Consider the following 27,062-nt stretch of genomic DNA (forward strand, 5'->3'; position numbering starts at 1 on the left):
AGCCCACCACCTCAAATCTCGAGGGATATCGTAGAGACAGATTACGTGCGCCTACGTGCGTTTGAAATTGCGGGGCACGTTCCGTCTTAATGCCGCTCAGTCTGCTTTGGAGCTGTTAGGTCACCGATGTACGGTAGAACCTCAACTCAATGCCAACAAAGATGTTGGCCAACCTCCATGTTGTTTGAACAAGGAACAACAAAATCCAGTAGTGGTCGCAGATCCGCCTCTTGTATCTCATTTCTTTACTTTATGCTTTATTCAGTGCCAGCCATTTTCAGAGCGTCCTTTACCCTACCACGCGAAACAATTAAAAAAAATATAGATCAATGCGTACCTTGGATTGAATATCTGGATTCTTAATATACATGAAAAAAATGTCCCTAGCAGATAATGAGTTTAATAGCACAGTCTTAAAAGGTAACCATTGCAAAACGTCAAAACAATAAAACATGCTAGTAGACTTGATCGGCTGGATCGGGACTGGCCGATATTTTGCGTTTTATACAAAATCTGTGATCGTCTTTAATGTCTTAATTTGCCTGATCGATCAATGACATAATTGATATTCAAATGTTTATCAGTGTGTTTTGCTGAATTTTTGGAGGTTTATTTGTTATTTTTTGGGCCCTAAGCCTGACAATTGGCATTAATTGTACGTGCATTTTTGCTATTTGTGAGTCAGGCCAGGCCCTGTCCCCCGCGAATGGCGGCGGTCATTTAAATTGATATATTGCTCCATCTTTGATTGAAACAACGATCAGTTATCATTTTTTTTCAAACTCGCTAATCGATGATCGGCTGAAGAATCCTCATTGTGTAAATCCTACATGCTAGTATGTATTTGAGCAGGAATGGTGACTCAGCCCGAAGTCTTACTGCTTTGTACATACTTCTGCTTATGTCACGTAATATATTGTAAACTGTATTTTATATATGCTTCACTGAAAGGACGGAAATAGATTTGACGTACCAAAATACATAAGTTCGCACAAAGATTATTATAGTTGATGCACATGAAAGGAATAACATAAACTAGAATTGACAATAAATAAATAAAATAACTGTTTTTAAAAAGCAAAACTAACTAAAATGCCATTTTATGTTCATAAAACTAAAGCAAAAATCTAATTTTGTCATACACAAGCTTTCGTTGTTGATTTTAAATGTATCCTATTTGGTTTTAATGTAGGACCGTACAAAAAGAGGACGGTCGAATAGCTGCTTGAAAACAGTAGTTTACTTTATTACACAATAGTTTTTGTGACATTTTTTAAATTATTTTTTTTATCTTGCACTCTATAATACTACATATTTAGAAAAAACAATTACAACTAATTCTAAAACTAAGAAAAACTAAACTAAAATGAAGCATTTTTGTAAAACTAAAATAATAAACCAACCACTCTGAAAATGAATTAAACCTAAAAAATAAAAATATAAAATCTAGCTTGCTACGACTCACTTCTGCAAATAATACATCTTTGTTCACATATATCTATGCCAGCCACATATAGTGAGGAGGAGGAGGTACATTAATTACCCTGTAGATTCATTTTTTGGTGGTTTTCAGTGACATTTTTTCTGCTATAAAATGTTTGCGTTGGCTCAATAAAGGCTGGAAAACACTAGGTTAATGTGTTGTATTCGCACTATTTGATTAAGACGAACAGTTTGTAGCTCAATGGATCATGCCGAATTTTTATCGGCAGGTCGTTGTAGAGAGCTGCACTCCTCATTCCGTCGGCGGTTTTGGCCATTTGACAGGCTTCCTCGATCGATGCGCTTCGCAAATGTTAGGTGCGAGATGACTGATGGTGGCCTGGCATGCTCGCGCGCATGTAAGGGCACGTACCATCTCTTCATATTGTGCAAACAGAGGACGTGAATCCATCATGAGGGCTCAGATGTCGAAAGGCAAGGACACAAAGCAGTGCTTGACCTTCTTCATGGACCATTTGCGCTGTGCACATGCATCAGCGTGCCTACGAGAAGGCCGGGGTTCACCGCGTGGTCATACTTTTGCGAGTTATACGTATATACACGAGGGTGTTTTTGTGCAGCTGCCACTTACTTTTTAATGCCGCCGCATATGTGGCTCTAATTGCTGCGTAAATGCTGTCAGTGTTCATCAAGCGAGAGCCCTCGCCGCAGGGTTGGATGTCTGCGATTATATGATCCACTTGTGACACCCGCCATTTAAAAGGTATTAATTAGGGAGCCCTTTATGACAGCGGAGAAGTCGTATGGAACTGATTAGCCCAAATGGGCCGACAGCACCTACCCTGTCAGCCTGCATGGCGCCTGTAGCGCTTTTTTGGAGATTCATTTTTCAATGTGAGGTGTGTGTACATTTGTGCGGCATCCATAATGATTAGCTTTGTGTTTGTGCCGCCGCCTGAAATAAAAAATGGTGGCGCGTTATCGGGCGAGGGCAAGCAAGGCGTTGCGGTTGGCAAGTTGTATCTTCCTGTCCATCACTGTGTTGTGCAAGCACATTTGAATTGTTACTATGGCAACAGAGCACGACTGTTGCACATACATATTCAAATGGTCGACTGTCGCTCTGTGTTTTTGTCATTTTTATAGCCTTGATTTTTTTTTTCCCCCTCTCTTTTGACCTGGCTCTGTGATTTCAATTACCCTTTTGCACATTTCACATCTTTTTCTCACATGCTGCTAGCAGATACTTTTTTTTATTATTATTTGAGTAATCCGAGCCTCCTCCTTTAACCTCTTGTTCCTCTTCTTCGTCATCTTGCTGTTCATGTCCTCTTTTCGGCAATCTTTCGTGTGCGTTGTGTCGCCCCTCAGCAGCTCCTTCCCTGAACATCTTCTGGGTTTCTTCTTGCCTTTTTCTTCCTCCACCTCCGTCTCTTTTGTGGATGTCTCTATTTATTCTCTCCTCTGCTGCCTTCCTCCCACTCGCTTCCTCCTCCTCCTTTTTGTTCCCTCGCTTGGCTTCTGCTCTCGTGGAGAATTCAGCTAGTTTACAATTACAATGTGCACTTGCCATTAAGACTGACTACCCTCCTCTATGCTCTTTATATGAGGGCCTCATTTGCCTCCTGCTTTTTCCTCCTACTTCACACCTTGCATTCCCCGCCCGCACCTCTCCCCTCTTGTTTCTCCTCGCAACTTTGTTTCTATTCTTTAAACTTGAGCACTACTTGATGAATAAAAGATTAACAAAGGTGTTGTGTGAGCAAGTCTCACATTTATGCCTCGTCTAAAAGGCTCCTCTACGCCTAATTTGGGAATGCAGCTGCTAAAATGGCACCCCGTTGAGTGCATGGCCAATTTTATTGTATTTTTTTACCATAATGTTAATTTGGTTTGGCACCAAATTGTACACCTTACAGGCCTTGTTGTATTCATGTAATATTCAATGATAAATTCATGTAGAATGTGCTTAATGTGGACGCACAGGTTATCTGTACCTTCAGCTATCTAGTGGAAGAGCATTTAGTTGTCCCACCTGTCACTTGCATATATTTTGTTTGTTTGTTTATTGAACATATAAATCAGTAAGAGAAACAGACACTTTTGATTAGTTAAGCGACACAGAGGATATCATTCATGTATATAATATGAATAGTTTAGGGCCTAGCACAGACCCTTGGGGAACCCCATAAGAAATCTTCAATTGTTGTTGTTGAACTGTAAATACCATCATCTGTTATCTAAATAATCCATTTATATACTAAACCTTTTAAGCCATGTCTCTCTATTCAGTTATATACTATGATCTAACAAATCATACGTAGTATAGTATATGAAGAAAAATTATAAATATTTGTTATAATTTGAATATAAATGGATGAATTTTCAAATGAGTGAAATTGGATCATTCTCACGATGGCGTTGCAAACTTGTGGCACAGTGATTGGGAATCACTGATTCATCTCACAGTTTTGAGGTTCCAGTTTCAAATCTCTGGCATGTCATCTCCATGCTTGCGTATTTGCAAACATTCATGTTCGGTTCACTATACAGACTGTAAATTGCCCATAGTTGTAAATGTGAGTGTGACTGCTTGCTTGCCTGTGCCCTCCGATTGGCTGGCAGCCAGCCCAGGGTTATGATGCCTCTCACCCAAAGTCAGCTGGAATAGGCTCCCGCGACCCAAATTGGACGATAGAAAATGGTTGGGTAGTTTTCTTCATAGTCAATCAAGAAAATCTTGTCTAATACACATCCATATTGTAATCACATTTATGCATGCAGACACACTTGCAGCTGTAAAAAAAAAAAAAGCCCACAGCATTATGTTCTCAACAAGCTATGACTAATAGTGTTTCTCCCTGCCTGTCACCTCCCTCTCTACTTACGTTTAGTCTCTCGCACTCCCCCCCCCAACCCCTCCCGCTTGTCTCTTCGTATGCTCCGCTGTGCTGCTTTTTGTGTGGCGGCTAATATAGGAGCTGTAAATAATAGCAATAATACAAAATAATAGGTCTGCACTCTACTTCAGACAGGTTTGGAGGAGGAAACAACTGAGGGGAGGAAACGCGTTTGGAGGCTCGTGGAGGTGGATAATCAAAACCTTAAATGGTTGGAGATAGTAAAAGAGTGGCTCCACTTTCTTTCCTGCCAGTCAGATAGATCCCCACTTGTTGTTGGTCCTTGGGGCTCAGGTTCGAAAGCCACGTCCTTAGTGCAGGGGTCCTCTACTAAAGTAAAAGCTAGTCCAATTTAGGGAAATGGCATCTGGAACACCATGATACACACAACATGATACTGAAATTCAACCACATTTTCTATAGAGCTTGTGCTCATTAGAGTTATGGGTGAGCTGTCACATCTGATTTGGGGTAAAAGTACAAGTTACATTTGATTTAATTTGTACCTTTTTTTTGTATTTTAATTCAGTTATTTAATAATAATAATAATACATTTAATTTGTAATGCACTTCACATTTCAAAGAAGTCTCAAAGTGCTACAGATGGGGGGTTAAAACTAATTCCAGTAAATAAAACAGTTAAATCTAACAGAGTTATAAAAAAAACACGAAGGAAAGGTCTTGAGGCATTTAGGTTTTAGAGCATTCCTCGTTTTAATTTAGTTACTACTAGTTTTAGTATTAGTTTTATATAGCTAAACCTCATAAATCACAATTTGGTGAATTTAACATTTTTTCAAAAATCTAGTCTGTTGGTCAATCTACACGTGTCTGTGTTATATTTTATTGTAATTTTTGATTTGATTAATTATTATTATTATTATTATTATTTGTCAGGTCTACGTTGTGAGGTGGACCCAGATGCAGGGAAACAGAACGACGAGGCAAAGGAATGAAGTCCAAAATGTTTAATTAGATCAAAACGGTGAGGAGAACCAGGAACAGGAGGCAGAATAAGAAAACAACAATGTCCATAATTAAAACAAAGCAGAACGTGGCAAGAGGCTGGCAAGACGAGTGGAAACGCCAAGACATAGCAACGGGGTCATAAGACAATGGACCGACAAGGACGGGCAGGAAACGGGAGGCTAACGCTGCCTTCGTGTGGTATCGACATTATGGTAAATACCACATGTCGAGTAGAAAATTGCACGTGAACGCCCCCTCGTGTCGTATTTTCCACTAGACAACTGGGAATTTATTTTAATACTCGAGTTTCTGAGCTGAGAGAACTTTTCAAAGTTTCAACATGGCGGAGAGCGCCGAAAGATTTGTGAAAGGCAAGAAATATTAACACTTATAAGGGCGTTAACGTCCGCTAGCAGGTTGTTTTAGAATCTACACAATTAACGTAGCATACACAACTCAATGTCCTATACTTTACAACTCATTATTTGCCATAATTGTTCAGTTTTACGAGCAAAGAGTACATCAGCTGCTATGTGTTTTTTTTTTCTTTTGCTATAACAACAAAAGCTCATGAACAGAACTCTGTCGTAATTAAGAGATTCCGAGTGGTAAGGTCCATCTTTCCCATAGCACGTGAAGGCAGGGCAAATACACAAACACTGATTGACATAACAAGACCCATCTGGGCAAGACACAAGTGGCTGAGGGCACTGATTGGTTGACACACGAGTAGACGTGACAATGCTTGACGAGACAAGGGAGACAGAAGGAAAAGAGAACAAAACAGATCATGGCTAACGAAAGAGACTTGAGGAATAAATCAAACAAAAATCAAACTAAACCCAATCCAATCCATGCAAATTATTATTATTATTATTGTTGTTTTACTAATAATTGACCAATCTAAAGTGTTGGAAAATGCTTGCTCTCTTTGATGATGTAATGTTAATGGCTGAACAAACATGCCGTTTTGGGAGTCTCCTGAAAAGTGACTATTTAGTTTGGTACAAGATTTCAGCCCGACACCAGCGATATTATCTGTTTATCCTTTATTGGGCTCTTTCTTCGCCGCTTGCCTGACTCACGCACACCCACATTCACGCACGCACTCCACTCACAAATATGCTCTGAATAAACTATTTAATTGGCATGTCACTTGAGAGGAAATACTTTTACAAAGCATTTGATTGGTCTGTACGTGGGAAATAAGATGACCATGAAAAAATATGCGCTGGTAAATATCCAAACATTTGTCAAAATGTTCTAATAATGGCAGTCGGACGGTATTGAAAGGCATTTTGGGTCCACATAGTGAGGATTTCTGCTTTACCAACCTTGTTTCTCCTGTAGTCTGTTTTGCGTACCTAATACCTGCTATCCTTTTTTTTCCCCTTACTGCAGGGACGGCATTTACACTCCTCCACAATGCTGGTCAGCCTCCCCCTGTCTCCCACCTGTCCTCAGGAAACGCACCTTCTTTCCTCCTCCTGCCCCCATCGTCCTCATGCTGCACCACTAAAACAGACATCACGTCACCCCAATGCTCGGCCACGACTGCTCCTGCTCTTCCTTATCTTCTTAGTGCTCCTGCAACCCGTCTGCGGGGCTCGGGGCAGGGGTGGAGGTCCAGGTTCAGGACCAGGAGGCGCCCCAGGTGGACATGGTGGCCCGAGGGGAGGCGGCACCCAGCGCGGCGTTGTCATCCCCCCTCAGTACTCTCCTGGGCCACAGGCTCTTCCCCCAATCAACCCCAAACTCATCAGTTCCCTCAGCATCGCTGTCATCTTGGTGGGGAACTCTAGTGAAGTAGCCCTGGGGGCGGGACTTGAGAAAGAGGACTTCCTGCACATCCCCTACCCCCCAAAGGTGGAGGTGGTGACCATGAACGAGACGGACCCGAAGAGCATCATTAATCGGATTTGTACGCAAATGTCGAGGAACTCTTTGCAAGGCGTCGTTTTTGGCGACGACACGGACCAGGAGGCCATCGCTCAGATCCTGGACTTCATCTCGGCTCAGACTCACATTCCCATTCTGGGCATCCGCGGAGGCTCCTCTATGGTCATGGCAGCCAAGGTAGGAAGGATCCTGATTCAACATCTCTTTAGCGGTCAAATCTGTTTCAGAAAGGCTAGTTGTGATATACATTATATTATGATTTATCTGGTTTGCTGGAAATCAGTTTTATTTTATTTCAATTGACCTCCTCCATGTGTTTAATTTTATGAAAATATTTGTAGAGGCGAACCTGTGTGAGAGTAATAATAATACTCAGCATGAACCATTTAAATGGTGCTTACTTCCTGTGTAGTAGATGAGCCAATTGTTGCTTAAGTCAATTTACTAATAAGACCAAATAATTTCTTCGGATGAGTCTCGTTTCATGTTAATTTGCACAATTTTTATTACAAGCATTCAAATCAGCCTGTTCGGCAAAATTATTCTCTCATTATTATGGAATTTGATCAATTGCAGAGATTAAATGTCGAACATTAAGATGTGCATGTGTGAGTGTGTGTTTTAGACAGAGGAGACAGCAGTTAAGACTTTTTTTTTTTTACCCCCAGTAATTACCATTGACTTTGTCTTGCTTTGGCAAACCTTTTTTTTCAGTCTTGTACGCTTTTTTCCACACACACTGACAGAATACCAGATGAATGTGGTGAACATGGTTGGCATGGCAACCACTTTCTTATACATTTCTTTCGACCTACTCTATAAAAGTAGTTACGGGAAAAGAGAAAGGAAACGTTATTTCTTGGTCTGACAAAAGAAGAGCCTGGAGGGAGAAAAAGGAAAATAAGAAAAAGAAAAAGCAGCTTGATCTCTGGACGGCAATGGAGGGATAAGACTTTGATCAGATGAACGAACACATCAAAATGTATCATGAAAGAGAGGTGGAAATATGATTGAAAGTAGGTGAGCTATTCTTCGCTACATAAAAATAAAAACACAATGAGACGTGAAATGTTTTTTGTAACATCTCCAATACATCAGAGGTCCCCAACTACCGGCTCGTGGACCATTTGGTCCATTTTTAGTGATAGTTTTATTTTGAAAATCAGGTACATACACACACCTGTGCTACTGTCATAATTTATGACTCACACTTCGCAAGTCACGCCTTCTTTCACTGATTATACAGGCACAAGATGGGGGTCAGTGGTGGCATTTTTCACAGATCATTCTTATCACCTATTACATCCAAGTCATATCACTCTAAAAAGAGAATTGTTGAACTAATTTAAGATTACAAATTTAATTGTTGACCAACTTAAAAATTGGTTACACACGATTGAATAAAGTTAATCCAAAGTGAATATCTTAAGTTTAATTAATTATTATAATTAAGTTAATATTTTTTACTTAATTCAAGTGAATATATTAAATTTGGATTATTTTTGGATTAATTTAATTCAAATAAATTCAAGTTTAATTATTAAATTTAATTAACTCATAATTAATTAAACTTTTCCATTTTGGATTAACTTAATTCAATCGTGTGTTACCAATTAAAAGTTTTTTTTAAAATTGTAAACAATTAAATCGGTTAAACAATTGTCTTTTTAGAATATACTGATTATTTTATCAAATGTGATGATGACTTTCTATTCTATTCTATTTAATTAATTATGAGTTTATGAAACTTAATATTTCCACTTTGGATACATTTTTGGATAAATTGAATTCAAATGAATATATTAATTTGGATTATTTTGGATTATTCAAGTGAATATATTAAATTTAATAAATTTATAATTAATTAAAGTTTTCACTTTGGATTAACTTAATTCAATTGTGTGTTGCCAAATGAAATGATAAAAAAAAATTGGTTAACAATTCAATTTGTAATCTTCAATTGGTTTAACAATTCAATTTTTTCGTGTATACTGATTATTTTATCAAATGCAGTGATGATGACATTCTATTCGTGTGAAATGTTATTTTTAGTGCAATTGTAGTGTGATTTTAGTAGGAACTTTATTTATACATACACAGATGTATGTGCCCTGTGATTGGTTGGCGTCCAGTCCAGTGTGTACCCCAGCCCTCACCCAAAGTCAACTGGGCTTGGCTCCACTTCACCGGTAATCCTAATGAGGATAAGCAGTATAGAAAATAGATGGATTTGTCTCCTTTTCCTCTTGTACAGCAGTTAATAATGCATGTACTTTTTTTTCCTCATCAAGCCACCAATATTCTCTCAAACTCATTATTTGCCTCTACATCCTCCTCGAGTAATTTTCCATGTCGAGCTAGCCAGTGTACAGTATACAGTACATCAATATTTCAGCAATTTGATTTCTATTTAAAAACATTGACTGTGCACGTGTGCTTTTGCAGTGTTTAAATAGTCTCTTCTCACACAGCAGTTCACATTCTCTGTAGAGACGGCAAGGCCACGTAAACAATACGGCGGAGAGCTTTGTATTCCTCTCCAGCAGCTTATTTATAATGAGCAAGTGCGTCATTGACAGATGCAGGTAGGCTCAATCTGCACCAAACAATTTGCACATTTCCATTTAGCCATTAATTCACACGCTACCTTGCGTCGCTATTGGCAGAACAGGGCGACGGCGTCGGGCCGGGCCCGCGCTCGACTCCAGCTCTGGAGACTAATGAGGTCTTCCAGATCTATTGTGAGGACGTAAGCCGTGTTCCCAGCCTCTGTTTTGTGTGTGTGCTCATTGCTGCTGTTGAATGATTATAGCCTTTTGCCTGTGTTTGGGGAGATTATAGCCGTGGTATTCGGCGCACATAAGATATAGTCAAAAGATGCACAGCATCTGGAAAAAAAATTCTCCTAAATAAACCCCTTTCCTCAAAGCTTCTTTCGCCACATTTCATTTTGTTTGCATTGTTTCGCTTCTCCGTCCAACAGTGCCTGCCGTTACTTTTAATTATGCAGGAGGGCTTACAATTGCCGCATGTTTAATACTAATCTCTCACTGGGTTGAAAAAGTGTCTGTCAGGTGGTCGATAGGGAACGTGGGGTGAATCTGCGTCGGCGCTGCGGTGACATTTGTCCAACTGAATGAAAGGCTGGGACAAAGTACCAGTAAAAATCCGCTTTTGCCACACACACATAATCCTAATTGTCAGGGAAAGGTAATTCAATGGTTTTTATGGGGAAACAAAAATAGGGACGCTCCAACCACTTCAATCATCTGCAGTAAAACTGAAATACTCTGGCTTGCTTTTTTCCATTCCAAATTATTTTTTTTTAAACATTATGCAACAACAAAATTATGTGATTATTATACATAATATTAATATATTATTTATTTATTTATTTATTATACATAAAAAAAAAATATATATATATTACTGGGGTTGTGAGAATCTCAATCGCAACGTTCTGCATGCGTGTTTTATTGCCAGTATTGATCACAATACGTTTTGACTTGTAGTTAATTGCTAGTATTTGACTAAATGAATATATTGTAGCATCGAGTTTATTTTCCGACAGCAAACTAGTTCAGACTAGATCACAGTTAAAGAATATTACTCACCAATCGAGAGAATTCTAAACGGTCAATTAATTATTATGCCCATCTCTAATTCGGTATAAAGCTTCACAACTGAAATAACATTTGAACCATCTGACAGATATAGCAACGTAGATCGTTGATCTGTGCGACATTTGTGACCAGGTACTTGCTGCTAGGCAAAATGTGTAACATAATGAAAAAGATGGCATAGACCGGTCATGCCCACGAGGATGTTTGAATGACAAACGAGGTGTCTGACAGCGCTGTGCCCCTGGACACACGGCAGACAAGAACAGCAAGTCACAGACACACACCAAGGAAATCAATCTACAGTGCTGTCTGTAACTATTTATTTTTAATAATTTTAGTGACATTATTAATGACATAAATTACCAACAACTCATTTTTCCCGTTCTGCAATTTGCTTTATTTTTCCAGATACCAAATAAGATTTGAGACTTTTTTTTTCCTAGCATTCTTTTTATTATTATTATTATTTATTTATATTATTCCTGTAGACGTTGATACAAGATCATCCATAGAAATAACACTTTATTATTTTTTTTATTATTATTATTATTTTTATTTTATTTTTGATTTTACAGATGTGGATATGTAGATATATGGGGTAAAAAAAAATCCCTTTTGTCAAAACCTATATGGGCCGGATCTGGCACCCGGGGCCTTGAGTTAGACACCGTGCTCTGAAATGACACCAGCAAAGTCCTGTCTGGTCCATTAACGGGAGTAATACTCATGTGCATCTTGCACTAAAAGAAGATCTGTTGTCTTGCGTAACATTCAGACAAGAAAATGAATCATCATTGTCAGCTGAGGGCATCTGTAATGCAGGAGATGTTTGTCATCCATTTCACACGTCACCTAGATGGGTCTGTCTCCTCTGTTTGTGCGCTGTCATAGTGACAAAGATGCTCCATAAATCAAAACAAGAGTATTGATGCTGTTGCTTGTGAGAGTAATGTAGCACTTCTGCATCTGTTCTAATTGGATGGAACAATTCCGCCACAATTGATCAAAGCATTCTATTAATCTCTTTAATTAGTCATTTTGTATTGTCTATATCATTTCACTTGCCGTCACTCTAAAACAACTCAAATCAATTTAGTTTTTCTTCTTCTTAATAATCGTTTGTAAAGGCCGCTTTTCTGTCAAAGCAAAAAAAAAAAAAAAATAAAGCGTGCTCACAGTAATTTTGACATCTTTCATCAACAAAAGCTCGAGGTGGTTTTCTGTCAGTACTCTGAGGAGGAAAATATGTCAAGTGTGCATCAACATCACAGCATTTCTTTTCTTCCTGTCACGAGTCTTGTTTCATTTAAAGGATCCATTATAACCACTCTCTCCCAGATCTTACATTCACGCTCTGCTTAAACTTAAGTGTTATGCTACGTTTAAAATGAAACGCGGTGGGGCCTTTAAGTGGTGATTTAAATCTGTTCCGGGAGCCTGGGCGACCTTGATTTACAAACCAAAATGTTCCCTAAAGAAATTCAGTAGTACCTCGACTTACAAGTGTACCAACTTAAGAGATTTTTGAGATATGAGTTGTGTTGCAGGTAAAAAAAAGAAAAAGGTCACAACAAACAGCAAATAGTGACCATTCTTCTTCTTCTTCTTCTATGTTTTTCCTGTATTATATATCCCCCTGGTGGCCAAGGTGCGCGTAGACTCATATATGGTTTGAACCAAAGAAAGTAATGGGTATAGTTTTAACCAAATGGAGACTTTCAGAGTCACACATAATTCCTCCTCTTTTCGAATGGCTGGTGCAAATTCTTTTTTACATTTTTTATTTTGCTGTCCCATTCTCAGTCTAGGGCCCTCTATACAGTATTTATATAGATAATTAAAGTTGATAAGTTGAAACGCGGTCTCTCTCTCTCTCTCTCTCTCTCTCTCGCTCTCTCCCTCTCTCCCTCTCCGAAGCAGTTCAACTCTGCCTTAATACTCACCATCAGGATTCATAATCTTTACACTTCAACACATTTCTCCTTCCAACCCCTTAAGTACACAATAAAATGTGGGCCCCTCCCTTGCCTTTCTTATTCCATTATGAGTCCACTTCATCAGCGGGTGTGCCGCGCGTGTTCTGCTTGACTAATTTGGGAGATCACAGGCGACGTGGCGGCGTTGCACTCGGTTACAGCACGTACCACTGTCCCCCAACCACCACCACCACCACCACCACCCCTGCCGTCCGTCGCCTGGCCTTTTAAGGTTGCAGCACATGAATCTTAATTATCCCGTTAATCTTATTAACTTGGCTGCATGCGGGAATGATGTCCAGCTTTTTGGTCGCGCAAAATAACAGTGGTCAGATTGATCACTTTTGATTCTCAATTAGTTGCGAGACAAAACCAGCACATATTGATTACTGACCCTCGTCGCGCATGATAAATATCATTTATAGCCCGAGTAAGGCCATTTAGTGGCCAGTTGACTTATGAGGCTTGTCAGTCAAGCTTGTGGCTCCTTCCCATCGTCTGAGCTAAATCTCCTCTAAATAACTCGGCAAAAGGGACAATCTGGCTTCCAAGAAAGGAAGCGCCACAGCGACCTTCCTTGGCTTTTAGAGGATTTCATTTCAGAACATTCACAATAAACCACAATTTGATATTGAGCCTGTGTTGCAGCTTCTCCCAACAGGCCTTTTTTCTTGATGAATAACGGCCTTGCGTTCTTGTTTTAATTACCTTTTTCACAGCAGCCATTTTGCCATAATATGATTGTAGATTAAGCTGAACATTTCTAAACATGCACATCTGATATGTTTGATTGACAAATCATCACGTTCAAGGCCATATATGTGCCTTCTGCTGCCCACAAAATGTAATTGGTTTGTGCTTGTCAAACCAATGTACGGGAAATGTGTTCAATAAGGTGACATCATCGGGTGGTGCCTCGTTACAAGTCGCTGCCATAGGTTTCTAGATTACTATTATTTATTATTAGTAGGTTTCTGACCATTGTGTCAGCAGCATATTTGACAGTTGTTGGTTTTTTTTACATTACAGTATGCTACAATGGAAGTACATGGAAACGCTTAGGCAATAAAGTGAGAATAATGTCAGTGTTTTTGCAGTTTAGTTTCATTTATAATTGTCACCACCCTCAAGGTCTCATCTCATTTGGGGTTGAAAGTTAACTCTGAAACAAGTGTATACTGGTCATCAACGTCATCTCGTGGTGTTTTGGGAACACGGAGGATGAAAAGAAAGTATCAGATAAAAGATATAAAGATAAGAGATGCTAGCGGGTGTTAGAAAAAAAGAAAAAGAAAGAAAGTCTCATAATGTGGTGGTTTTCATGCTTTTGCATCAGGCTGAGAGAGCCGTTAAATGGAGAGAAAGACGGCTTTGGGTATTTAATCCCGAAAGGTCAAGTTAGCTCTAAATGCAATGAAGAGAGGGGCGGTGATAGCGAGTATAGCTCGTTACCGACATTCAACTTGTGGAAAGAAAGATGAAAACTGGTTAACGTCCAGGTTAGGGACCGTTCACAATTTACATTTCTAGAGTGACCAATGTCAATGGTGACTTGACTCTTGATTTGAGCCTCTGTATGTAACACGCAACTTGCAAACGGTCCCGAACTTCTACTCGCTATGCGTGCTCCTTATCGGCGACAGTTTCATCTTCACTTTCGGCTGAACACAAATTTTTGGCGATTTTTTTTTTTTCCCCCCCGTGGCTGTACTGCTTTCGAAGAAGTGCTTCTTTGCTATTATTGAACGTAATTCCCCCTTAGATGTCCGCCGTGGGACGCAATCATTCCTCGTGAGTCTCTTTGTAGTCATTGACAGCCATGTTATTCTTTGCGCGTTTACAGCATGCGATATGTCACGATGATCACGTGACTGGCCAAAAGTGGCCGATACTTAATGCAAAAAATATTCATAGAAAGTATTATAAAATCACTCAACATAAATTGATAATTTTTTTCAGAGAAGAGTTGAAATGAGTCGTTTTTAATAAATGTTGTGTTCCTTTGGTAATCTTTGTAAGGTGTGACAGCGGGGAAATTGCAGAAACACCGGTTTGCGGTAAAAGCAGTCGCAGAGCAGAAAACACAAACATTCACTAGTGGTGATAAAGACCTGGTACAGAACGGGGCAAACCAATATGCACCAAACATCGGCGTGAGCTAAAAGGTCACACAGCATCATTTACCCAAAATGACACCTGGAGTGAGCGTCCAAACAAACCGATCGGCTCCTGAAGCGAGTGACTACACACTGAACGAAACTGAACAAAGACAGGTGTCCCTTTACAATGGTATATAAATGAATACATACGTAGTGAGGAAAGTGATGATCAGATTCTCACCAAATGTTGACTACTGTTATCGGTTCATGTATAACATACAGCCAGACCATAATCGTATCAATTGCAGGGCGATGGATGTTGACTAGCATCAAAGTGCTAATGTAAAAAACAGTACAAGATTTTACATCAGATGACTGTAAGGGCAGCATCAATCGACTGTGAAATTTACATTAAACACCCAGAGAGCTATGAAGTCAAAACAAGCATAGGAGACAAATTGGCATGCGAGTTACAAAAGTCTAAAACAGTCCGGCAGAAATCAGAATAAAATTTTGCATGAATATTTAGAGAACAACAAATGTGTGCAAAATGGGATTTCGGCATAAATAAATGCACTGATAACAGTGTTTTCAGTGAATAAAATAACAAAAGTTGTTAGTAACATAGGCAACGCAAGATGGCTGCCCCCGGGCGTCAGCATTTGGGGTATTGCTGTGTGCCAACTTCCGGTCGCTAGGCTAACACGGAACGATAACAATGACAGTCTCAGACTCTTAAATGTATACTCCCTGTTTCTTGGAATAAGGTCAAGTTACTGTTGGAATGATGTCAATTGACTCTAAACCACGTATTACTTTTCTAATTGCTCCAGATATCCAAGTGTTGGCAAAGCGATCAAAGCATCTACGTTTGATTTAATGAGCTTGATGAACCGTTTGCAGTTTTACAGTGCAAGTGCAGTGTACGTAGACTTGCACGGCTCAACTCAAATTTCTTTATAGATCACAGCATCACCCACATCTGTACAGAAAACGTGAATAACATGGAATACAAAGTCTTTATTGTCACCTTTTATGATGCATCAAAATTGAGGTTCGGAAAAACAAAAGACAACCGGTAATAAAATAACTATAATGACAAGCACATACTAGAGCTTCTCACTCGCCATGGCCATAGCGGTGCCTCCCTTGCTGGGTGCCGAGCGGGGACACAGGGAGAGAGAGAGTAAGACGAGGAGATGGAGTTTGAACCGTTGCCCATTCTCTGTTGCACGGTGAGATTGTCTCGGTGAATGTAGAAACTGTTCATCTCCTTTGTAGTAGAGGCTCACTGGTACAGTAAACTTGTTAAAATAAAAAGCTGAATTGACATCATAAACAGCTGTTGGTTGGAGGGGTAATTCCTTCAATTCCCCCCAAAAAATCTTGAAAATAATATGTTCTATGCAGCCCCACTAATCTAAATACGGTATTCTGGTTAAAATTACGTAAGAGGAATTTGAGTTAAACAGCAAAATCCAGCAGTTTTTATCAATATCAGAAGACGGCCATTTTGCCACTTGCTGTCGAGTGAAAATGACATCACAGTTGCTCAGGTCTCAGGTAACAACCAATCACAGCTCAGCTTCTGAAAACAGGTGAGCTGTAATTGGCCGTTGCCTGAGCCCTGAGCAACTGTGATGTCATCTTCAGTCGACAGCAAGTGGCAAAATGGCCGCTCCCTGACATGGATAAAAACGGCTGGATTTTGCTTCATAGCATATATTCTACAAATGTAATATTAATCAGAATGTCATGTTTAGACTAGTGAGGTCACATATAAAACATTATTGCCAAGAAATGTTTAAGTTTGACCTTCCTTTATAGAATGAGACTATTTTTCCTCCAACAAGCAAAGGCGTCACCATCTACACCTTTACACCAGAAATGCTTAAGGCCTATTAGCATATATATATATATATATATTTATATATTTATATATATATTTATATATATATATATATATATATATATATTTATATATATATATATATATATATATATATTTATATATATATATTTATATATACAGAAATTTTTTCAACCAAACCATTTAATTTTGACTAACAAAAATCCACTAGCTTAATGCTATCATATAACTGAAATTAGCGTAGATGTTATGGTAATCCTAAACCTTTAAACAACTGCTACGTCAACACACAAGGAGCAGCAACAACACATATAAACACAACTCGGTACTTCCCATTGTAATAGCAAATTGTCATCCAACATTAGCAGATCAGCATTGTGACTTTTCATTGAGCTTGTTTTATTTTTGTACGATGCAGTCTGAGATGTGCTGTGACACTGCAGCTGTTCTCCCCTGCAGAGTGTTGTCACACACAGTCACGTTTAGTCAACACTCACTGCTTTTCACCGCTATCTCCTTTTTCCTGCTCGCTTTCCTCAATTTTCCATTCTGTTTCTGCGGATTCCACACTGTTCGCTCTCATTTTCTCCTCTATCTTTACGCCACATCTTTGTCTTTGCACTCGCTCTTCTCTCTAATCCCCCCCCCCCCCCCCCCAAGCCTCCTGCTCGGCATCAAAGTAAGCCCTGCTCCTCGACAGGCGCCAACTTATACGGCTTATATTCTTTGCTATTTCTATAGCAAAAAAATATATACTATATAAGACATTTTTCGGATTCTTATCATAGTCATATCAAAATCAGTCAGTGTCAGAGGGCACAACACCTGAGATCTGTTTAAATAGGGTATTACTGTCGATGGTAAATGTTCAAATGATACACCAAGAGTGACCCTAAAGCGAGATTTTCACTTATTTTTTTAATTATTTTTTTACCAGTTTTCAAAACCAGAGAGCCCCCATACATGTCAAAGAAAAAAAATTGCCTGCATGAACTTGCTGCTCTTATTACGGAGCCCCTAAGGTGACATGGTAGGGGGAAAAAAAGAGCAACTTTGCTTTCCCTCGCAAAAACGTTTGCGTTCCTTCGCAATCATTGCGAGATAACGCCATTTTTTTTCTTTTTTAAAGAGTTGATGTACTTCCGGGTCATCTTCAGTGTCACCAAAAGCGACGAGAATGGAGCGTGTACAGCAGTGGGAAAGCTTAATTAATTTTATTTCGAAATGGGTTTAAAATACAAAGACATAACATCTGTACTTGATATAAAGCACGGCTTCCAAATAACCGCAAGAACTGTTTGAGGTCCTCCTTCATAACTCTTTCCGGAACCTTGGAGACTCAAATCTACTATGGTGCCGCTGCCTCTCACCCACGGAAGTACATTTACGTGCGTCCACTCGCAAACAAAAAACAAAAACTTTTGCGTTATCTCTCAATCATAGCGAGGGAACGCAAAGCTTTTTGCGAAGGAACGCTATCGTTGCGAAGGAACGCAAAGTTTTTTTTTCTTCCTACCGTGTCACGTTAGTATAGTTGGTATCTTATTGTGTGTTGTCCTCGAGATGACTAACACAGCACACCCTCCATCACACATACAATATCATATCCCCACCATCAATTGCAAGTCTGAGTCACAAAGTAGAAGAAATAGAAGAATCTAGGCAAAGCTAGTTTTTTTTTTTTTTTTTGTAGATTTCAGGGAATTATGCTTTTTTCTGATTTTGATCAGAAGAGAGGAAAATGTTTAAACTAGGCCCAATTATACGTACTGTAGGTAGGTATATGTGCACCTATCTTTAGATGTCATGATAAAGTTGAAAGCAAAATTTTATCTTTAATGCTACAATAATACAATTATATACGAGGGATAGACTGATTATCGGCCAGGACAACTTTGGGTGCCGATATTTGTCAAAATGCCAAGTGGCCAAATGCCCGATTAAAAGATCAATTTCAAACTGTGTTAAAGTCAGGGAACTATTTATTTGAATTTTTATGTAACTTAATAAGAGATGCTGTTGACCCGGGGAACCCTCTGCACTTTTTTTTCTTTTTTTTTGAAGGATACGTGTAAGTAAACTTAAGAGAGCTACTTGTTTCAGTTTTCATTAATTTTTTTAAGACAAACTGATGACCCTGGTAGCTCCCTGAACTTTTTGTTAGAATTGTAAAACAAATATGTCTATTGTCTAAGAAAAAACAACAACAACAACAACAAAACAAACTACAACATTTTGTAAATCTGAAAAAAATGTTCAATAAATATATGCTTTAAGACATTTTGATAAAGTTAAGAGCTGGTATGTTTATTTTTATAACGTTTGACGCCAATATTTGTTTACCTTTTACTGAAAATGAATATTGTCTCCAAAACGTCAATTAATGGCCTCCTTGACTACGATTCATCGGTATTTGCCCTGAAAAAAAAAAATGCATTGGTCTATCTCTATTATGTACCACTTGTGTTGGGAAAAAAATCATTTGCCAACTGTCAAAACAATATCTTGGAGACACTCTTCAAGGTACAGTAGAGATCCAGTAGCTGTAAATGACAAGAAACCAATTATAAAAGCAATTGATTTGTTGTTTTTGTAATGCTTTTTTTTTTAATTGATTGTCAACGTAATGGCGTAGTAAAATATTTCTGAACATGAATGTTCTGAACTCCTTTTTTAATGCAGTGTTGCCTTTGTAGATCCTCAAGTTCCATGTACTCCATTTTGCCTTAATTGCCATATGATGACATTTCACAAAATGGACATATCATCCCTCTGACATATCCATTGAATATGTATTTATTTACTACCATGAGCTAAACATAGCATGTTTGTTGCCATCATTGCATAATTGAAGATATGCAGTATATATGTGTGTATATAGAGACAGTATATCCTAATAAATGTAGGTTGATGCTACATGAGGTGTGGCTGGCTGCTATTTTGGTACGTCCTGTGATGTTCAGGAACATTTATTTCTGATGTCAAATGCGAGTGAAATCTTTTGAGTCCTCTCATCCCTCATCTCCCCCTGTGTCTCTTTGACCCCAACCCCCCCCCCCCCCCCACTACTGCAACAATAAACACAGTGAGGACTTCATGTACGATCCACTTCTGTCAACCATGGTTAGGTTGCGCTAGTTATATTCGGCGTTAAGATTGATCACTGGAGTGTGCGTGTTCATGTCGGTGGTCCCAGGCTGTAGGATGTCATCATCGATGAGCAAATACTCGAAGAAATTTGCCCCCAGCAGCCAAATTTGATAAGTAAAATCCGAGCTACGAGTGCAACTCGTGTGATTCGCAGCACAATTGTCACTTGTTTTCCCGAGAGGGACCGGCCATCAGTATAATTGAGCGAGCGCAGAAGCAGCCCATAATTGACCTATCATAGTTGACCTCAGGTGTGTTATTGACTGTAATTGTGCTCATATGTGTCAGGCCGCCGATGTGCGCAAATGCCAGCGCCGCCTTTCAGCGCAACTATATTTTGGTCCATATACAGTGCAACAGAGTATATTTTCTCCACACACTAATGGCATCTTTAGCACGGCCGTTTCCATGGGAACCGAGTTGCCACGGAAACACTGCACGTCTCTTTGAATTAGAAACGTCTCCTGCTATCTCCTCACGCCGTCCTGTCTGTCCCTCCTTCACTTTTCGCCATCTTGACTCGCGCCTCTTTGACAGGCCAGCTGCTGTCAGTCACAACCACTTGAGGAAGACGCGTGGCCATAAAAAAAAAGTGAAGGAATCCGGGGAAAGTGTACAACTCGTGTACACATTTGTACTTTCCATGCACATAAAATTAGCTCGAGAGAGGCAGAGAGTGTTTTTTTCCCTTTTTTTTTTTTCATGAAATGCAGCGAGTTGGAACAGGAAAAGAGACGCTGAATGACACTCAAAAGATAACGATGACGAAAGGGATCCTACGAAGTGAAGAGCGGGAAGATTGAAAAGGGGATGAAGGGGCGAGGTGCGACATACATGGCAAGGTGGGATGGAGACTGCTGATGAAAAGGATGATTGATTTTTGCACTCTCCTATCAGTAACCATGCTGCCACACTTATCTGATTTTATCCTATTCATTTATTTTTATGTTGTGTGTGTGTGTGTGTGAAACCCGGAGGAGATGAGAGTAGAAAAAGTGCAGGAGCCACCATTGAATGGAGTTATTCGGGGTGAGCGTACACATGAGCTGGGAGAAAATCACGTTCATCCCCCAGGTGGTGATGAATCCCTGGAAGCACATGAGGGATTTGCCGCCAGGGAAGAGGAGGTGAAAAGAAGACACGCAGGAAAGGAAGCGGCGTCCAGACATGTGCAAGGGGGGAAAGAAAATGACGTCATGACAAGGTTTTGAACCCGGTGTCTCAAATTGCACACCGCACTTGACTCCAGTGTGCACCTCTCGCCTCAGGTGTTCCTCGAGATGGATGACATAGATGGCAGGGAGGAAGAGGAAAAAGAGGAAAAGTACTTGCCTTTGCTTTGTTAAAGACAATTGAGGCCTGATTTCCTAAAGGTTTTCAAATGCAAAAATGGATTGTTTGCCTACAAAAATGTGGATTCCTTAACAGGACACGACGACGATTGCGTCTAAGTGTGCCATGCAGTATCATTTACGTGTTGTAGGAGTACGAATGACCCTTTTTGTGAACTTTTCAACTTGCATATAAGAAAAGCTACCTCTAGTTATGTACGTTTCATTATGCGAACTGTGTCCGCATTGCGATAGTTGTGCTGTTTTTTTGTTTTTACTCTTAGACCTCAGAATGACTTAACCAAAACCCCACATAAAACTTGATGTCGCCTCAGCAAGTAGAAAGCTGTCATGAATGCAGCTGGAAGAACCACTTACACATTAATGCTATTTCTAATAATTCTCAAAGCAGCTACCCACCTAAATTTCTGATTATTGTTACAAAAACTTTTGACTGTATATACAATACATACATACATATGCTGCTATGTGAAAAACACATGTCCATTTTTTTTTCTTTTTAAAATTATTTTGGACAGATCTGTCAGGATGGGGGAGCTTGAGAACCCAAATGCGGGAAGACAGGGCAAGGAGGCAGAGGTTCAATCAAAAAAAGGGATTTAATTACTACAAACAAAAGGTGATCTTCCAAATTGCAAGATAAACCAAAACATGAACCAAAACATGGGGGCACAACAATGCAAAAACGAGCAGCATGGCATAGGGAAGAGACAAGACAAAAACGGGCAGCATAACATGGGGAAAAACAATGAACTGACGCAGACAGAGGGGAGACAGCAGACTAAATACACAGACACTAACGACACAACAAGACACACCTGGGGAAAGACACAAGTGGCTGAGAGCACTGATTGGATCACACGAGGAAGGGCAGGATCACACTTAAACAAGACCAAGGGAGGCACACAAGGAAAACAGAACCCAAAACATGACAGAGGGTTGAGGTACTATTGTGCAAATAGATTAAATTAGCACCCGCAATGTGATATAGCAAATTTTCTACTCACTTGTACAATTTCGTATCTTCTGAATGATCTAATTCTAAGGTCTAGTAAACACACATTTAACGGTTTTGGTCAAACTGCGTATGGTACCCTAACCCTAACCCTAACCCAAACCCTAACCCAAACCCAAACCCAAACCAGTCCTGCTTATCAATCTTCCGCCGTTTTCGATGAACCAGAGAGTAGCCTGCTAAGAGTATTATTTGAACAGACAAAAATAGAAATGAATCCTTCCAACTTTTGTTTGAGAATTGTTCTCTGTCTGTTGCGAGTCATGGATGGATGTGTTCCCACCACCCTAGAATGTTACAAAAATGGTTAGGAGCGTTGGAACAGCTTTCGGCTCTTTGACTTTAACTGACAAAGTAAGGCTGCTACGAGACTGCAGTACACGGATGAGAGGCGGCATTTTTACACAACTACTTTGTTTTTGCATATTTTTGTTGAATCAAAGTGCCTGAAGCATCAGTGTGAAACTGGCTCATTGGAGATCACACAATCCTGCTAATTTAAGCTGATTTCATGCTTGGAAACGACCATCTTCTTCATGTTAATGTTGATGCTAAGATGCAAAATATTAACAGCCTCAAATTTACAACCGCCTTGAGGTACATTCACAAAGACTGACGCCTTCATTTTTTGTTAGAAATGGTTTCATCGACTAATTATCGCCACTTTGTCTAATCATTGGCTGTCATATTCGTGTACACAGTTCAGTGTGCTAAACGGCTTTTTTTTTTTTATCTTACACCTCTTTCCGAGCTTTCTTTCCAGTGTGGGAAGTGTTGATTTTACTGAGTCCCCCAAAAATTAAGTAATAATGACAATATTTCTAGAAATCCAACTATTGCATCACACTCACTACAAATAGCTGACGTTATAATAAAATACATTCATGTAAACTGACAGATTTCTTTATTCATGAATAAATCTGCTATCAGTAGCCACGTTTACGTCATAGAGCCATTTATTCCGATTAGAATTTATAATGGCAGTCTCTTACAAAGAGCTCGTCTGCGACGGGAATACTATTTTTAAAGTAGAGATGCAACGATATCCAAACATCATGATACGATAAATATCACGATATGAACCTCATGATATGATAATTATCTCGATATTGTGGGGAGGTTGGTGGTAAAAAAAAAACACACACACGATATTGCAAAAAAATAAAATAAAATGATGTATGATTGATTTATATGAGAGATGAACACCACAATAGCCAAAACAATCCTAATTCAAATTAAACTGCACTAATAAACTAACCGCCAGAGGGTGCTAGAACTACACACATAGAATACAACCTCACCTTTTTAACAGATGTGCTGCTTTTAATATCGTGACATGACGACGATATTGTGGAAATTTTGATATTGCGATATCACGGTATTGCCATTATCACAACATCCCTATTTTAAAGTACTTGGAACTTGTCTTAATCAAGATTTTGCTTTAATAAAAGTGTTAAAACTTTTACAACTACCGTGCTAAATACATAAATGAACTCCATCTTGATAAATGACGTTTACATCGAGCTGTGCGTATACAACAGCTGTAACATGGCTGATCTGATTAACTTTGTGGAGCATGTAACAGGTGACTAGAAATCTCCATGTAAACCTGGCTAGTGTCAAACTTTGTTAAGGCATCTGATTGGCTAAAATGACTAACAGCCCCACCTGATAATTTATTATGTTTAAAAGCTTGCAAATACATTTTTATGTGAACATCCTTTTTTTAAAAAAATTTTTTTACTATTATTGTTTATTCATTGATCGAAATTAATGTTTATACTGGACAATTCAAAATAGACGTTAGGGGAAAAAAAACAGCACGTGTGTATCAATTGCAAGTGCAGCTGCAGTATAGTTTTGAGCGTGTTGGTTTTGATTTCACGTACGACTAACCATTATCCAAACTGTTGACGGGGGTGATTTGGATGCGCTTGATTAGAAGCGGGCCGCGTAAAGCGGTGCCATCATCTCTGACTGTGTGACAAGCTCACCTTCGCTGCTGAGAGCAAAGCAGAGAATGAGTTCCATGTGGGACAGAGATCCTCCCCGCTGCACATATTTTGACTCTGTAGCAGCAGAATAGGATGACTCACCTGCATCCGTTTAGAAAAGTATGCAAGCATCCCAGCAGTTGTCAGGTGAGCGCTGGTATCGTTTGTGTGGTCGTGATGTGACGAGTTATAAAACTGCTTAAAACGCAATTATTTCCGTTTTTCTTTCTTCCATTTATGTTTTTTTTTTTTTTTAACATACACCCGTTGCTCAGCTGGGTTGCACGGGTCAGAGCTAAATGGTTGTACGGCTGCTTTCGATTGGCGCTATCTTGCCCAATCAGTATACACAGCTCCCACGTGTCAGTGATTAATTACCTGCATTGCCGCCAGTGCAAACGAGCATAATCAACTCCTCGTGAAGGCGCTTTCCATTAACTGACGGGGCCAAGGGTAACGCCAAATTGACTTCTCCGCTTGTCTTAGCAGGGTTTGCTCTTTTTGAAGGGATTGTTAGTTTAATTCACCTTTTATTCCCATGAGGGAGGGGATGTTTTTGTGTGTGTTTGATGACAGATAAGGGAATATATGACAAACTGTAGTGGACCACAAATACAGTACAATAGAGCAGTGTTTCACAGCTTCTCTTGGGCCAAGACATGTATTTGACATTAGAAATTGGTGCCTGTTCAGTTGAACACAAAGCTCTTATTTTTTTTTTTATAGGAATGGCAAAAATGTATTTCATTGTTCGTCACTGGCGTAAATAGTTGAACAACAATACTTTTTTTTCCCAAAGTAAATAATTTCCAGACCAATTAATTGAAATTAATAATAATCTCTGGTAGACGATGATCTCACATCACACTAATGTAATGTGGCACAGTAGTTTGGAATTGAGTTGGGGGCAATACAGACACTCACTGTGTGAATAACATTGGTATATTTTATTTATATAGTGCTTTTAAAAATGCTCAAAAATGCTTTACAGTATATACAAGCAGCATATGATGAATAAAAACAACACATTAAAAATCCTTCATTAAAGCGGAAGTCAACCTTAAACATTTCTTGACAATTATATGTTGTATGTGACCTCATTAGTCTAAACATAACATTCTGATTATTATTTCATTTTTGGAAGATGAGTTATGAAGCAAAATCCAGCCGTTTTTATCCATCTCAGGGGGCGGCCATTTTTGCCACTTGCTGTCGACTTATGATGACGTAAGTGTTGCTCAGGGCTCAGGCAACAACCAATCACAGCTCACCTGTTATCTGAAGCTGAGCTGTGATTGGTTAAACTCATATTCCATTAACGCAATATTAACCAGAATACCATATTTAGACTAGTGGGGCCACAGAGAACATATTACTCTGGGGGGAAAAATGGTGGTGATTTAAACAGTTCTCAGTTTTGAGATTTCAATTTTGACAAGGTAGAGGGAAATAGAACACACAAAATGTCAAGTTATATGAGCAGTATTTAAATGGTGGGAGCTCAACGAACATTGTGTTAGCTATAACGTATATTTCTTTCTACCTCTTAATGCCTATAAAATCCAAAATACCGTGGCAATTGTTTTGATATTTTCACAGGTCAAAGTTGAGAGCATTGTATGTAAAATAAAGAAAATTGAAGGGGGTGGTGGTTTCTACGTTCTTGTTAAAAGAAGAAGATTGTTGCCACTGAAATGAGTTCCCTCTGCATGTGGTTCAGACTGGGAGGAATATGTTTTTTTTCCATATTCCATTTCCCTAAAGAGATGTTTAACTGGTTTTTGCACTACAGTGTAGGAACACAGCGGAATCATGAGAAAAGATGTGTTAAAATGTCTCGCTGCGCCTGCCTCGTTAAACAAATGCAAAAAGCAGAGTCACATTTTCCTATTCCTTTAAACTGTTCCACTTAACAAGCTTTTTACTTGCCTGGGCAACCGTTTAGGCTTGAATGACATGATGTCAGTAGTGCCGGGGCGTCCATTGTAACAATGGACGATTGAATAGGGCACTTAATTGCTTCCTTCTTGTGGCGCTCACAGTGACAAAGGAGGTGAGCGTTCACTGGCCATCGCGTGTTTGTAAATGAGGCTGACACGGTTTCAAGACAAAGAGATTAATTAGCGCTCATTAGACAGTCAGTTGATTACAAGCCAGTAGCCGGCGGCGCACAATGGAAGACGTCATGGGCTCTTTTGGAGAGGTAAATAGGAAGGCTCTCCTCTGGTTCGCGCTGGCAGTTATTGAGGTTTTCAGAAATGCAAAAGGTAAATGCATAATGTGTATGATGCTTTAAATGTTTTCATTATGGTAGAAGAAGGAGTAAAACTGTGTATCTGAGTGATTGCGCAACAGCAATCTGGATGGCCTAAGTCTTGTGAATTTATGATTTTAGAAATGTCTATTCTCTCTGAGGTCTCATGTGCTTATAAAAAGTGGGTTGGATTTGCAAATCCTTCTATGTGCAGGCAGAAGATTTTGATAGTGAATTATTGATACAAATAATTTTGAATGAATCATTTCTAACCCACATGATATGGCCTCAAAGGATATATTTGCTTGCGTCTGATATTTTGAGTTTTGGACGGCAACTGGGAAGATTTGGCCAAATGTTATTGCTATTATTAACCGAAGTCGCAGTCTTTATTAGGGATGCATGATTGACTACAAGTCAAATTAAAGAGGAATTCATTGATTTGTGTTGTATTTTAAAAAGGTATTGAGATGGAGCCCTATTCCCGCTGGATTTTGAGTGCAAGGCAGGTTACA

General features: G+C 39.3%; 1 protein-coding gene across 6 annotated transcripts in view; it reads left to right on the forward strand.

Moving 5' to 3' along the window:
- Positions 1–27,062, forward strand: part of grin2bb (glutamate receptor, ionotropic, N-methyl D-aspartate 2B, genome duplicate b) — a 95,679-nt gene that overhangs the window by 21,470 nt on the left and 47,147 nt on the right. For 4 of the 6 annotated variants that reach the window (XM_086082191.1, XM_086082192.1, XM_086082189.1 and 1 more), the window contains one exon: positions 6,714–7,388. In XM_086082191.1, the coding sequence (XP_085938317.1) occupies positions 6,714–7,388 (675 nt within the window). The other 2 variants (XM_086082193.1, XM_086082188.1) reach the window with 2 other exon arrangements.

This window comes from Leptonotus elevatus, chromosome 8, assembly GCF_054856555.1.
Source record: "Leptonotus elevatus isolate MCC_2025b chromosome 8, RoL_Lele_1.0, whole genome shotgun sequence".
Lineage (NCBI taxonomy): Eukaryota > Metazoa > Chordata > Actinopteri > Syngnathiformes > Syngnathidae > Leptonotus > Leptonotus elevatus.